Here is a 16290-nt window from a genome sequence, read left to right on the forward strand (position 1 = left end):
TGGGCATGCTTTCGTCCGACCATATTTTGCAAAGAAGCTGATGCATGCACCTTATCAGCTCTTCGCCGCCGAGAAAATTATCACCGCCGAAAAAAATATCACTTTAATAAAAAAGTTGAAGATAGGCATGATTGTTGATACTTAGCCAAATAAGAATATGTAAATTAATGAAAATGTAAATTATTACTTTTGATGGTTGGTAACTCTGAACAAAAATATTTTGAAAACAGCTGCTTCAATTGTATTTAGTGGAAAAGCATTATTTTGAAATCAAGTGTTTTCTTAATTTAACAAAGTTTTGCTACTAAAGTAAATAGTGGCAACTTTCTCCTTAGGTATATTTATATTGAAGGCTCTGAGCTGATTATTTTTTTTTAAATAAAAAATTTTATTTTTAAATTGACAGTGTTTTTCTATTAATTTAAAAGGTGACAACCCTATTGTATGAAATATTTTTATTGAAGACTCTGAGAACATTTCGCTGATACTTTCTTTGAAACGTATTTTCTGTTAGTTTAAGTTCTAATTTTTTTTAAAGGGGGATTGTGATTAAATTTTTTTTCGTTTCATACGCCCATATTGTATTCTTTTTTGTATTTCTTCTTACTCAGCTATGGTCACCAGATAAGATTTGCTTCAATTACATTATATACATATTTGTTAAAATATTGTTGGTTGTCAGTAGAAAGCGCTTTAGATCTATTACTTATAAAGCAAAATGGTTCCAATGTTTCGTTTAAGCCTTTCGTGAGTTAATTCTTCTTAACACTAGTTCAATATTTATAAATTTATAATTTGCAAAGATTAAACTTACCACACCGACTGAGAAGTAATTGTTGATGATATTATAGGGCACTGTGCAATCTTTTTCCGGCTGCACCTTAATCTGTTTGGGCAGAGATATGACAGTCTGACTTTTCGCTGCTGCACTGCTGGACGAAGTCAATGTGGACGGTGTTGTGGGTTCTGCATCTGCTGCTAATGTTTCCGGCTCTGGTGCGCCAATGGTGCCAGATGGTGTAGGGGAATATTTGGGCGATGCCGAAGAGATCGGTAATGGCGATGTCGGTGACAATGGCGTGTGTGGCACTGTCGAGCTGTCAGCGGCAGTCGATACCTCTGCTATAGCCACTGCCGCTGCTGCGAGCTCTATATCGTTGTTAATGTGACTAATGGGTGCGGTGGGGGCAGATGTTTCAGGAGTGGCGCTGATGGTTGCAGCGGTGGTCGCTTTCATCGATGCAGCGCTAAGTTCGTTATGTTCCCTTTCTGTTGTTGTTGATATGCTTTTCGCGCTGGGAGGTGTCTGTAATTGTTCTGGCGCCATCGCAGCTTCTACTTCACTTTTTTGCTCAGCTGCCGGATTATTTGGAATGTCTGTTGCCACCGCAGGCGCGTGTATTGAATGGCGTTCGGTGCGATTCACAACACGATTGTTCGTTTTATCGTTGTCATTGTTGTTGCTAGCATCATCAATTGCATCGCCGTCGACGCTTTTAGCCATTTCCGGCTTTTGCGGTGTGCCAGGTGATTGCAAGTCTTCTGATTGCGTTCGTTCGCGTCGCTCCCTTTGGCGCTCCTGTTCCTCGTGCTGTTGTTGTTGCTTTTGTTGTCTAATAATTGTGCTCGTACTGCTGCAACTGCTGCTACTATTGCTGAGTGTTGTCAGCGTGCGCTTCGTTTCGAATGTCGACATTGATATGCTTTTGGTTGCGCGACCCACATTGCCACATCCACTACCATCACCACCATTGCCCGCAATGCCACTTCCCGCACCGCCGACACTCGTACCTCGCATGCCACTGCCAACCGCATCTGTGGCGTATTCGGTTGCCGTGGTAATCGACGAATTCATCGATGACGTGGATGCCGTTGTGGTCATGTTCTCCTGTTTGCTGCTGCTGCCGCTACACATGTTCATGCAAACGCTAGTACTGCGGTGGAACTCCTCGAATTTCTCGARAAGCGCCTTTTCGACCACAACACTCTGCGATAGCTCAATCACTTTCTGCATATTTGAGTGGAGCGTGACCTGTGTGTGAAGAAATGAGTCAATTATATGTAAAGCATATAAACGAGCGTTCATTGCAGTCTAGTGCAGAATTGAGTGGAACTCAAAAACACATCGGGTCATTGTGCATAAATAAATACAGGCACGAGTGTGTTGATATGCAATAATAAAGTAATTCAAATAAAAAGATTTTTGAAAGCCATAAATGTATATAAAATGTTTTTGCGCCTATGAGCGGATTAAAGTGTCCTAGATTAGATTAGGCGGCTTCGGTGATATTGAGGTTGGGATTTTTTAAAAAGAAGTGTATGCGAAATGTTAAGGGTAATTTTGTTTTTGTAATTTCAATATATTTAGAATCTATCACCATCATGAAAACACAATCAGGGTGATTAAACTAAATTAAATTAAATTAAATTAAATTTTAAACATTATTTGAAAATGGAGCTGAACTAGTTAAAGCACAAGCAGCACATTTAATAACTAAGAATAATTTTATTTTTATTTTAAACAATGTAAAAATTAATTTTTTTAGTATAGCTATTTAAAAAATCAATATTTTTTTGTTGTATTATCGCTGTAGTAAACATTCTGTCTACATTCTCTCCTACACCATTTAAGGTGAAATAACCACATTTGCTATTTTTGGATTCCCTAACCACCCTAAGAAAATGGGTAAACTCGATTTATATCTATGCACACTAGCCTTATAACGGTCTTGTTAAAACCTAATAAAAGTGTTATCTGTAATTGAATGTATCATAGAAATAAAATATTACACCCGATCTGGAGGAATATTTTTCATATAACACAATTCTTACTTCCAGCTGATTCTTACACTTTCTAGTATGCAAATCAAACATCAATCAATTTAGCCAGATAGAATTTTAAATGAGTAATGCCCTTAAGTTGTGTCGTCGTATGTTCAAAAATTGTCCACATCGGACCAGAACTGTTTTAGTTTCCAGACACCGTTTGTATGGACCCTATGTTCTTATTGCGAACTTGTTATTGAAAATATTGCTCAATTTTAGAGATACATATCTTATTAAAATGCGATGAGCATTTTTTCTGAGAATAGTGCCAACAATGGGTTGAATTGGATTAATAATTCTCTTAGCCGACAGAGGTATATGACAAAGAAAGATTTTTTACTTCCATGTGACTTTATACCGCATATATCGGTCAATATGTGATCTATCTTAATATAATTGAAATAAAGTGTTTTTATAATAACAATTTTTCGTTGTGCGTGAGGCATTTCCTCAGCTTTGATGCTGGCAGATTGCAAAAGAATGATTCGGTTACACCCGAACTTAGCCTTTCTTTACTTATTTAGTTTACGTTTCTTAATTTAGCAAATTGGAGTTTTTTAAATATTATTAATTTTTATAATTCACATTATGGTTTTGCGTTTCTGTTCACTTTAAAGTCGTACTGGGCGTATAAGTAAGCAAATTTAATCTCTTCCTAATATTGAATTGTAATGTATGTGAAGATATGTTTTGTTAAAAGAAATATTTCAGATTAAAAATATTGCAATTAATCATAATAAATAACTAAGAAATATTGTGTTGAGTTTTTTTTTAAAAATTCCGCTTTACTATTATTACTAAGTTAGTTAGTTAACAGCGTTTTGAAAAAAAATTGATAGCATATATTTTAAAAAGCCATTATTTTAATTATTTATATACTGTCTCTTATACACATCTATTTTTTTTTAATAAAATATAATTTTAATAATTTTGTGAATTCTTTTGGTTTTTAGTTAATTTAGTTTATAACTTGTAATTTACTTAATCTTTATTAGTATTGGAAACCAGTGCGTATGAGTGACATCTAGCTGACTAGTTTTTTTTTTTGACAAGACATTCCAATATTTTCAACTTTTATTAAATTCTCTGTATTTCTTTGAAATATTATATCATCGTTATTATATTTCTTAATATTTCCAACAATCGTTGTATTTTCTGACAAGGCGTATGAGCAACATGGAATTAGTTAGATCATACGTGGCGTATGAGTGATATGTAATCGAGTAAACTCTTTCACACTCATTGCCATTTAAGTAAATCGGAATTTGTCCTTTGCGAAATTGCAAAAAGATTAGCTCAATGCAATCGCTTATAATTGCTTGTGAGTTCGCAATCCATTTTAATCTATTTTCTAGTTATTTCTTTTGCTGGCAAAGGTTTGGGTCAACAGGGTGTATCACTTGTACACATGGGTGAAGGATAAATTGACTAAAAATTGGCACAAGTTAACTTTCTGCACTAAAACCCAACCAATGAAAATATGTATAAAAAGGAAGGATACAAGAGAGCATACGAATTGTACCATCGAATTGATTTTAATTTTATCAGATATTTTTTTCGAGTTTTTGAGTTTTGCGTTATAAAACTTTTTGCTGCAGTTTATACTAGTTGAGCTGAAAGGGTTAAGAGGACAAACAATATTTGTAAAGGCATTTAAACCGAACTTCTGAGGGGAGTAAAACGATTACGAAAGGTGTGCGAACAAAGTGGCGAAGGTAGATGAAGAGCGGTAGCTGAAGAGAAAGCTAAAGTACGAAACCAATTGAAAGCAGAGCTTACAGTTGACGCGTGCTGTACTGAGTTGCTGCTATCAAATGGCTTTCATACTAATTGGATTTTGGCAAGTGGCAAGCAATCACTTCAGCTAAGTTCGAGCGATGACGCAGTGAAAGTGTACACCAAAAAGTTGATTGAGTCAAAGATGATTTCAATTAAAATGTCAGTAGGACATTGAAAAGTGCGAACAAAGTGCTAAAAAGTAAAATAAATGTAAGAAGTGGCGTGTTTTCAAAGTGAAGAGTGTCTACCATGGCGTATGAGTGATATTTTGAGATGCTGTTGAGAGCTGACAGCCAATAGGTTAACGAAGTTGTTTTCTAATTATATTGCAATTAGAGTTTTTTTTTTGGTCTTACACCACAAATTTGCTCCAATTAATTTCGTTTTTACACACTTTTCCGCCTACTCACCTTTGGTCGTAGTATTTCCGCCACAGGCGCCGCATTCGTCACCTCAATACTCCAACGATCCAACATTACAATGGACGAGCGCTTAATTTTGTCCATTAGCTTGGGTATATTTTCGCCTTCATAGCCGCCACCCCAGCGCAGACAGCGCGCTAAATCGTTGCCAGTGCCTAGTGGTATGACGCCAATGGCCGGTTGTGTGGCGAGTTCAATGGAATCTAAGTAGATGGAGTAGAAGTGAGAAATTTGGCCTAAAAAAACTTGTGACGCAGCTTTGTTTGCTTTTGTTTTGTCAAAAACTCAATATGTATGAAATAGTGCTTACAATATTATATCTTCATAATATCATACAGAAAGCTTAAAAAGTTATTAGAATCTGTATTTGCTTTTGTGTACCCTATTACTCGTTACTACAATGAGTTCAAACTTTCTCTTGTATTTTTTCAATTCAAAAATTGTTTACTCACCCATCGCTTCGAGCACCCAGCCAACCGTGCCGTCACCACCACAGCAAATTACCTTGAAGTTCGGCATGTCTTTGAATAAAGTCAAACCTAGAGAAAGAGTGTCATAAAGAGAGCGAAAGAGATCAAAAGATATTTTATTTAAAATTTTAACTTCACTAGTAAAATTCAACGCTTACCTTCCTTCGGTCCACCTTTCGAGAGATCATACACCTGTCTCGGATTGAGCATATATTGAAATTTTCGCAATATACGATCACCCTGCCGACCGCCACTCTTTGGATTCACAAATACCAACAACGGACAGCTGCTCTCATTCGGCGGTGTAATTTGAAAATGTGTAGCCTGATGATTGATTTGCGATTTCTTATATTAGCAACAATTTTTGACAAATATTTATATAATATATATTTATAGATAATTTTTCAAAACACAAATATTTTTATAATTTGTATATAATTGAGGACGAGCACATGATAACACATTTTGTTGATTGATGTGTTAGGTGATATGCCAATTGGAGTGGTTTTATAAGCGTGATGAGTACACAGACGCGGTGGCGTATGAGTAATTTTTGGAATTTGTGGTTGCCGATTATATTTTTGCGGTGGAATGTTATTAAAAATATTGCGTGGGTAGAGGAATGGAAGAGACAAACAATGTGTATGAATTAATTTAAAATTTGGTGAGATTTCGGTGAATACATACAAGTAAATATTTGATTTACATACATTTTTTGTTAATACATAATTTTTAATAAACAATATTGATTTCGATTGCAAAATGAAACATTTTTGGATGAAATTTCAAAATTAACTTAATAAAATGGATTTAACTTAATTTAACTTAACTCATCTGAAATATCCTTAACTTAATATAACATAATTAACTTAACTCGGCATAACTTAACTTAACTGAACTTAACTAAACCTAACTTAAATTAAACCAAATTGAAGTAAATTAAACTAACTTAAATTAACTTACTTGTAATTAATATAATGGTGTTAAGTTAACTTAACTTAAAGTAGTAAATAAATTTAATTCAATTCCAATCAATCAAAATAAATCAAAAAGGGAAGAAATATATTAAACATAACTTTACATAAATCAAATTATAATTTTTTAAGTTTACTTATTTACTTAATTTAATAAAGTAAAATTATATTAATTTAACTTAACTTAACATAACATAGCTTAACTTAACTTAACTAAACTTAATTTAACTTTTCTTCACTTAGCTCAAGATAACTTAAATTCAATTTAATTTTGAGTGAACTAAAAAGTTAATTATTTAAATGAAACCAATCGAAATAAAGTTAATTAAATGCTTTTTGCAATAAACTATTATTGAGTTTATTTTTTTCTTTTCATCTAATCCAAAAAAAAAAAAAAAAAAAAAAAAAAAAAAAAAAAAAAAAAAAAAAAAACAAACAAAAAAAAAAAAAAAAAAAAAAAAAAAAAAATACTTTCCAACAAAACTTAACGCATAATTAACTCACTTTATTCGCTTGATTTACCGAGCGCTGGCGATCCAAGACCGCCGGACAGATGGCCGTTGGCGGTATAATTAAATCCGCATATTCGCCCAAAGTACATTCCTTTTTGACCGAAGAGGCGCAGCGATTGTGTAGCTAAAAACAAATAGATTATGCAACGGAAAATTTGATAATTTCACGGATTTCAAAGGCGAGCGCGTGCAATTGAAACGAAAATGAAATGCGTAAAATGCGAAATTGAAAAACAAGCAACTTAAGAAAGAAAACTTTTTAGAGTTTAAGGATAATAAGAGGACAAGAAAATACAGCGAAGACATGTTTCTAACGACATTTTCAAATTAGCATAAATGTCCACGCAGCTGTCGAAATGTGACACATTCGCTTAAGCAGCTGCACGAGCCAACTACAGTGGATGGCATTGTGCTTGTGTCACTTGCGCATTTTTGGCGTTAAATATTGAACACGTGTTCTATATAGTTATATAGTATAATTTTACACACACACAAAATAGTATTTATCTGTTAGTTAACAACTACAAAAGGAAACCCACATTTCTGGAGGCGGGAAGCGAGAGCTAACTACAGTTTCTATACTAGCACAATTTTATCATTTATAATGTATTTCTTTCTTCTGTCATACAAAAACTAATTTAAATTACTTGAGGTTTATTGCTTTTATATTGGGCTCATAATTTCTCAGCTAATTAATTGGATTAGAATCTCGTTAGTGTAAAATTTTCAAATGTTCTACGCATCGACACTGTTTTAATTTCGTTTAAATTACAAGTTGGCTCTGAAATACATATATGCCCGCGAGCGGGTGTGGTCGTTAGGCAGTTCGGAGCTTAGTTGAGAAGCAGCTTTCAAATTAAAATGGATACTTATTCTTTCTTTTCTTCGTTAAGGATCTTATTTTGAGGATTAGTTGCTTGAATATATGATTATTGAAATTTTTATGTCAGCTGATGTTATATCTATAGAATTAGACGAGAACTAAATTTTACAGTTTTGAGTTACTGGTAGTCTTTGTAGGCTATAGTTCCATTGCGACTCATGCAATACGTCTTCCCGTGCATCTGTTCGTTAAAAAGTTTTTATATTTAAAATTTTTCAGGAAAAGTTCAGACTCTATAAAGATGAGTTTCAAGCATTTCAAGTTCTGAACTATAAATTTCTGTTTTTTTTTAATCTATTCTAACCCAACTTATCCAAATAAAACATAGAAAACCAGCCTTACTTCAACTATCTGAATTCTTTATTTAAATTTACGAAAAGCGGACCCGAATAACATTTACTCAGTTACAATTTCCACATTATAGTTGGATGTTTTGCACAAAAACTCGACGTGGTTTTAACAAAAGATTCAATTACCTTGGTACGAATAAGGCGGCTGTTACCTAGCAATATATGTTTTAATTTATTTGAAAGAGTTAGTCCGCTTAGGAAAATTGTCGGTAAAAAATCAGTACAGTAGCACTAAAACTACTAAAAACCCGTGGAATGCAGCGGATCTATTTGAATTTGCTTTTTCATTTTTGGAAGTAAGATTAAACCGACTAAAAGGGACAGATTTGAAGGGGTTTCTGAAGACCCTGCTGTTTTTTTTACTGAGTGGTAATAAGAGTATGAGGTTTGTGAAATTATTTCTAACCTATTATTTTAATCATAAATTATATTCAGTTTAGTGTCTTTATAATTTTACAAATAGTCGGAACAGAATATAATAGTTTTGTTCACCTAACGGTTGTTCCTATCACCTACAGCTAGTCTAGGTATACATATATAAGATTATATATATTTGTATATAAATGATCACATCGATGAGACGGGTTGAAATTAGAGTGACTGCCTGTCCGTCTGTCCATGTCAGCTGTAACGTGAGTAAAAACTAAGATATCTTGTTGAAACTTCGTAAATATGTTCCAAACTGTATGCGGGAATACGTAGTACCATAATTAAGAAATAAATTAAGTTACAGAACTCAAATTTGGGTACCTGTAGTTTGAAAATCTTTGAAAACCCAACCGTTATAAGTTTAATGTCTTTAACCTCCAAATCATTAATGCTTCATCAATAAAATTTGCACAAAATAACCATTTCCAACCATTTTTATGATAATGGGAAAATCGATGAAATGGAAAGACAACCCCACCAATTCCACATATAACGGTATTGTTAGAAACTACAAAAAGTAGTAGAGACATAAAATTTGACACACGATATGATATGAGACGGCTTTATGGGAGCCGGTGTTAAAATTAGGCGATGGGTGTGACACCGCCTACTTTTTGGTGAAATCACATTTTGTAGGAATTATTATTAATTTAAAGTATGCCACCTTTTAAGCAAAAATTGTTTAAATCCAATAAAAGCTGTTCAAGCCCCTAGCTACCGCATATTCAGACTTCGGTATCTATAGTTGAGTTTTGATCGAAAATCTCGGTCAATGTATGATATATACTATATAACTGCAGTTAAGGGATAATCCTTCTCTTATAATGGTATGTACTTATGTCAATACTTCCCTTAGCTCATTTGAGCGAAAACTTGGCCCAGCGATTATATAACTAATATCAGGATTGGAAGATCCTGAGGTGGTAAGAGGTTGTTTGTAAGTCCTAAAACTAAAAGAGTCAGATATAGGGTTATATATACCAAAGTGATCAGGGTGACGAGTAGAGTTGAAATCCGGATGTCTGTCTGTCCGTCYGTCCGTGCAAGCTGTAACTTGAGTAAAAATTGAGATATCATGATGAAACTTGGTACACGTATTTCGTGGCTCCATAAGAAGGTTAAGTGGGCAAAATCGACTCACTGCCACGCCCACAAAATGGCGGAAACCGAAAACCTATAAAGAAGGATCGCACTAGGGAGGGGAATATTGTGACGTAATTTTTTTGGAAAAGTGAGCGTGGCCCCGGCCCCTACTAACTTTTTTGTACATATCTCGAAAACTACTATAGCTATGTCAACCAAACTGTATAGAGTCATTTCTTTTAGGCATTTCCATATACAGTTCAAAAATGGAAGAAGTCGGACAGTAACCACGCCCATCTCCCATATAAAGGTTATGTTGAAAATCACTAAAAGTGCGTTAACCGACTAACATAAAACGTCAGAAACACTAAATTTTACGGAAGAAATGTCAGAAGGAAGCTGCATCCAGGTTTTTTTTAAAAATTGAAAATGGGCATGGCGTCGCCCACTTATGGACCAAAAACCATATCTCAGGAAGTACTCAACCGATTTCAATGAAATTCGGTATATAATATTATCTTAACACCGTGATGACATATACTAAATATGGGTGAAATATGGGTGAAATCGGTACCACGCCTGAAATCTCGATTATCACTTTATCATGCGAGGGTATAAAATGTTCGGTGGCACCCGAACTTAGCCCTTCCTTACTTGTGTAATATAAAATTTTGCTATCACCTGAAGCAATTTCCCGAACTTCGATTCTTGCGAGTTGCAAGAATATGATTTGTTCGGCTACACCCGAAATAACCTTTTACTAAAAAAGAGTAAAATTTCCGCACTTTTCGGTGTATTGAAAATTAAAGTGCAAACCAATTAACAAGCAAAGCCACAAATGGCGCCATGGGCAATTGAATAGCTTGTAATTTCTAAATTTATGCCATTATGTTGTATTGTCATTCGCGTGGCACACGCTAATTCCTAACACAAACCAAACAACAACAAGAAAATAACAATTACTCCTTTTGCTTCAGTGTTGCAATTTCGAAAATAAACAAATAACAAAAACAGCAGCAATCAAGTGACGGCAGATATAATAGACAAGCGACAAGTGACACGACGCCGAGGGGAGCTTGAAGCGCAAGTGGAGGGGATGTGAAAATGCAAATGCATATTGCAACAGTATGCTGTACAGCAAGTTAAGTGTGTTATTATTGTTGCAACATTGCATGTCAAATTAAAATTGCGAATTGCTGTCAATAAAGTTGGGGGAACACACACACATATGTTACGCAGCTCACCGCATAAATTCACTTATACACATACAAGCTTATGTAAATCTGTGAGCGGAGCGCATGAATGCCATTATACCGTGAATAGATGCAAATTCCCGCATAAATACGTATGTAAATGCAATAAACAAATGCAAACATAAGAGAGCTGTCACAAAACGACTAACGAATCCCCAACCAAACCAAGGCAAATGACTTTGATTGGCGGCATGGGAATGCCGCAAGTGTCGTGCTGTCGTGAGCGAGAGGCGGGAACAGAGTCTCTACATTTCAAGTGCTGCAACGCGGCAATACGCGTCACGGAGCGAAGGCACCGTCAATGAGTGGATTTTGCTACAGCTAAGGTGCGCGTTTGAGACGACAAAGTACTAGCAAACCAGTGCCACGCACGTGGCAGGTACTGCGTAACGATTTGAGCTGACAGCTGCGTGGCGGGTATATGTAAAAATTATGGAGACACCACCGAATGGCATTTAAATGGAAAACTCTCACGAAAATTGTGCATTTTATTTCAAGTTGCAATTGTAGGGAGGGGCTAAATCGACCAAGTTTTCAAAGTGCGTGGCAAATAGAATAAAGTACTTTATTTAAGTTGCGCAGGATTATCTTCTTACATAATGTAAAAGTATTATTAACTAGAAACATTATCTTTAAGTTTTGGAAGCTTCTGGTAAGCATTTTCTGTTAACTTCATTTTCTGAGTCTGCAATTTTCTGTATTTTTATTAAGTGCTATTTCAAAATATAAGGTACTATTTCAATTTGGCCTCGTATATATTACAATGAGCAAAAAGCAATACGGCTTTTAATGCGATTCACAATGGATATTTTCAGTTGACTCAAAACGGTTTCCCATCGCGGTTGTTTGAGTTTACTGAATAGTCAGAAGTCACTCGGAAATAAATAAGGCGAATGCGGTGATTGCGGCACGATATTGGTTGAAAATGTGACGAAAAACAAAATAGTCTTAGGCACAAATGATCTTTCGAAATGGTTTTCACTACTCCTTCTGATTTGCTAACGACGCCAGTAAGATCTGTGACTGTGATCATGAGCTTAGGTTTTCAGCCGTCCTGACAGTGCTTTCTCGACACTCTTTGAATAATTTGTAACCATCAAAAACATTTGCATATACTATTCACTAATGATGATTTTGACCAGATATTTGGCGTAATCGCATAGAGGAGCCAAGAATTCGAGTAACTATAAATAATTTCACAAAAGACCCCCATGAATCAATGTCCATTCGTGTTCTGGGATGAAGTTTTCATTTGGGTGAATGAGTATGTTAATTAAAAGAAATGTCGCATTTAGAGTGCTGATAATTCACAAGCCATTTTTGAGAAGCCGTGGCATCCACAAAAAGTCATTGTTTGGTGTGGCCTATGGGTAGAGGGAATCATTGGTTCATATTTCCTCAAAATGTTGGTGTTAATGGCGAATGGTATATATATATATATATATTTTATATATATATATATATTTATATATATCGATATATATATGACTTTTTCTTGCTTTTCATGTACGACCTTTAGTTCGAACAAGAATCCGTTTCATGCTATATGTTCAACGAAACACTCAATTTTTTAATGGAAACTCTTAGTGAGCGCATTATCTCGCGTCGTGGCTTGCGCAAATAAGCTCGACTCAATTGAGGCCTGGGAAAAGAATAATTGGTGCGTTATGTCTGGTATAAGGTCCAAATTGCTGCAAAAAGTTGCCGAAAATTGGGTGGGATTTTATATGAGCCAACCGCGGCGATCTCTTGAATTTTTATAACATAACAGTAAACTCTTACCATTATAATAAAACTAAATCACTAGTCCAAAAAACAAACTTTTGTAACAATGTATTTAAATATTTATACCCTCAATAGGGTATATTAGGGTATATCAAGTTTGCCCTGAAGATTGGTAACTCAAAAACCTATATATAAAACTGGCCGAACAAAATCAAAATGGAGATCTTTTTTTTAACTCTTTATGTCTTATGGAATGGTTCGATTCTGCTGATTTCAGATAGATATATATAGAAATGACATAAAGTTGGCAACACTTTCTAACTTTATTCAAAAAATTTATGAAAGTTGCAGTCTAGCAATGTGTATAACGTTTTCCGCTTTTACTCCTTTTGAAATATTTTTGAATTTTAATAATCCTAAATATTTAACTCCAAATCAAATAAATATATATAATTGAAAAAAGATGGTAACATTTATGAATCTTATTATTTAAGTTTTATTAAGCTTAGCTTAATTGTGCTTTCTTCTAAACCCCTTCCGGAGAGATTTATTAATTCCATCGCTATTCAAAACGATAACTGAAGCATATAAATATTGTATTTATCCTATAAAATTTGATCTTATGTTTTAGTGTATACTTTAATTTATTAAGCTTATTCAGACACCTTTCTTGATTTGTTGAGTGCTAAATTGTCTTACAATTAAACGCCTTAATGTGCGAAATTGCAATATTTCAAACATTATATCCTAATTAACTACTCAAAACACCATTCGTACAACTACAAATATTTCCGAAATGTAGTGATTTTGATACAAATTCGTAAATGGCATACTTAATGATGGTAATTACCTTTGTAGGTTCATAATGCTTATGTGTTGCTCACACAATCCATACGCTAATAGGCAGACAGTGTCATAGGCGGAATATATTGGGGGAGGAGATAGACGAATTTTATTGATGCTTTGTTTATACAATTTGTGTTCCAAAGCAAACAGGACTTTTTGTATCTATATGTCGACTGGTGCGTTAGACTCTGCTATCTTTATCGATTGTCCTATGGGAAGTTCATGACATTTTTTTGACTGGAAATGAAATTATTGCATTTTAAGTGTCAGTACGTTTGTGTTATCGGTGCGAAAATGCGCTTCGAACATTATATAATATGTTTTAAAATTCGTCAAACTTTTACCGAAACGTTTTAATTGCTGAACCAAGTTTATGGCGATGATTGTCTATCACTTAGCAGAGTGCACGAGTGGTTTCAACGTTTTCAAAATGGTCGTGAGGACATAATTGACGACCTACATATCGGCCAATCAAAATTCGAAATCATCACTGAAATTCATGGAAATGGAAATGCGGTATTCTACCTTGGAGTTTTCAAGCGTTTGGTGCGCCGTGTTCATTGGTGCGCCGTGTCCCGAATATTGCGAAGATGAAAGTTGGCGGTCGACGCTTGTGACCGATTATTTGACCAAAAATCACATTTTAATCATTAACAACTCCCCATATTCACCTGATATGGCACCGTGCGACTTCTGCCTTTTCGGAAAAATCCATTTGTCAATGAAAGGAAAGCGATATGTAGACGTATAGTCATTAAAAAGGCTTCCACCGGCGTACTGGCGGCCATTACCGGCCAACCGTGCAAAAAGCTGTATTGAAGCAGAAAGAGACTATTTTGAATAAAATAAATTGATTTTGCCGACAAACCATTTGATTTTTTTTAAGTCCTGTTTACTTTGGAACGCACCTTGTAAAAATATTTTTAAGAACCATTTGAAAGATTATTTGGGCCTAAGACAAGTGTAAGCACGATTAAAGCCTCCCACTACCGTCTGTGAAGCAATGCCTTCCGACTAGCAGGATGTCTTGAAATACATATATTAGTACTGGGTCTATGCGACCCGAAAGCAGACGACTAATCGTCCGAATATGGCGGCAAAGATGAGCCGAAGCAGAAAAAACCTTTAAAACCTTTAAAGCAGAGTGTGGTGCACTTTGAAAAGTGCCGATCGACCGCAATGTTAACCAGGGAATACTATTTTTTGTAAAAAGAGGGTGGAATTATGGGCCAACTATTGTTTTTGTATCACGGTAAGGCACCGTCTGTATTGACTCTTCCGGTTTTTTTTATACAAATTTTTAAGCAATATTATGCCGAAACCACCATATTCGCCTGATTCAGCTCCGTGTGTCCTCTGGCTATTCAGCAGACTCGAACATATGCTCCGGGGTAACCGTTTTGAGTCAACTGAAGACATCGAACGTGAAACGCCACGCGCATTGAAGGCTATTCCGGAAATTTGTTTTAACAATTGGAAAAAACGTTGGTAGTATTGTGGCCAAGGGTGATTACTTTAAGGGAGACAACATAATATATATTTTGAAGAATAAATAAAGACTTTTAAAATTATGAACTAAGTCTTAATACTTTTTGCTCATATTAGCGCTCTTGTGCTGTTTAAATGGTCACATTAAGTTTACATATACTTGGATATGAGTTAGTAGACTATAGGACATTTCCTTCTCTTCCTTTTATTTCTTAAAAAACTTCCGATTTCACATATTTTACTGTTTCATCATCTAAATCTGCGAAATTAGCGAACAATGATACTACATAAATGTAGTATATGAATTTAAGTGAGAGTTCCGTGGTTTTTTCATAGACTATGTAAACATCTCTCTGGAGATATTAAATTACGTTAATTATTGTCTGATTTGTGCAAAGGGGTCATAACTTATAACTATGTTTAGGAAGGGATCATAGGTCGGGTCTACGCAAACGGAACGGACCCGAATTTTTATTCGGCCAAGGAGTGTCAACTCGGCTGAATTCTGCCGCTACACGAAATAACCAGTTTTGGTTAGTTGAACATATAAGGGAACTTATAGCCTGATTCGTTCCAAATGTTTGTTCGTTGTGAAATATGTTCCCATGGCTTACCACAAGGGAACAATCTTTTTGTGTGGAATTTTGCGTTTAGTGGAATTAAAATAACCCGGAACAGAGATGATATTATTTGTCGAAGTACAAATAAATGAAATAAAATTAACATTTTTATGAAAGTTTATTCCAATTTGGGAAACACAAGAGAGAAATTTATAAGCATCTTTTATAGACCCAGCCGATAGCAGCAATTAAAACGAACCAACATAACCTGCTTTGAGCCGTACAAACTGAATGCATACATCACCCTCATAAGCATTTTGTATTCCTTTGACTTCAAGCACAGAATTGTACTGGAAAGCGCTATCTTTTCAATCGATAAACTTTGGTTATCATGAAGGACTAATGTTAAAAGCGGGTGCAAAATTTCTCGCAGACGCCTAGCATGCCCTCCTCTAAGCATTTGCACTTACATCCATGAGTAATACACCGCTGAAAGTCAAGCCAAAGCCTTACTATAGCAGTCACACACACGCACATACTTGATACGGCAGTTTGTTGCTTTCCTTTCTGTGTGTTTGCCTACTAGGTGAAGCTACTTATGCTTAACTGTGCATAAAATATCTACTCACTCATACTTTCATTTATATATGTGTGCTTGCAGCTATCTTTCCTCGTCTAATTTAAGGCTTA

The 16290-nt window shown here is 35.0% G+C and overlaps 1 protein-coding gene across 1 annotated transcript in view; it reads right to left on the minus strand.

Annotated features, from left to right (window-relative positions):
* The window catches only part of LOC108973161 (diacylglycerol kinase 1), a 193514-nt gene that overhangs the window by 22571 nt on the left and 154653 nt on the right, over positions 1–16290 (minus strand). Inside the window, exons 13-17 of the mRNA XM_018940226.1 lie at positions 6976–7107; positions 5656–5821; positions 5480–5566; positions 5016–5230; positions 815–2032 (exon numbers count right to left, since the gene is read on the minus strand). Of these exons, the coding sequence (XP_018795771.1) occupies positions 815–2032; positions 5016–5230; positions 5480–5566; positions 5656–5821; positions 6976–7107 (1818 nt within the window). The remainder of the gene's footprint in view (positions 1–814; positions 2033–5015; positions 5231–5479; positions 5567–5655; positions 5822–6975; positions 7108–16290) is intronic.

This window comes from Bactrocera latifrons, unplaced genomic scaffold (genome assembly GCF_001853355.1).
Source record: "Bactrocera latifrons isolate USDA-ARS-PBARC rearing strain unplaced genomic scaffold, ASM185335v1 scaffold_46, whole genome shotgun sequence".
In the NCBI taxonomy this organism is placed as follows: Eukaryota; Metazoa; Arthropoda; class Insecta; order Diptera; family Tephritidae; genus Bactrocera; species Bactrocera latifrons.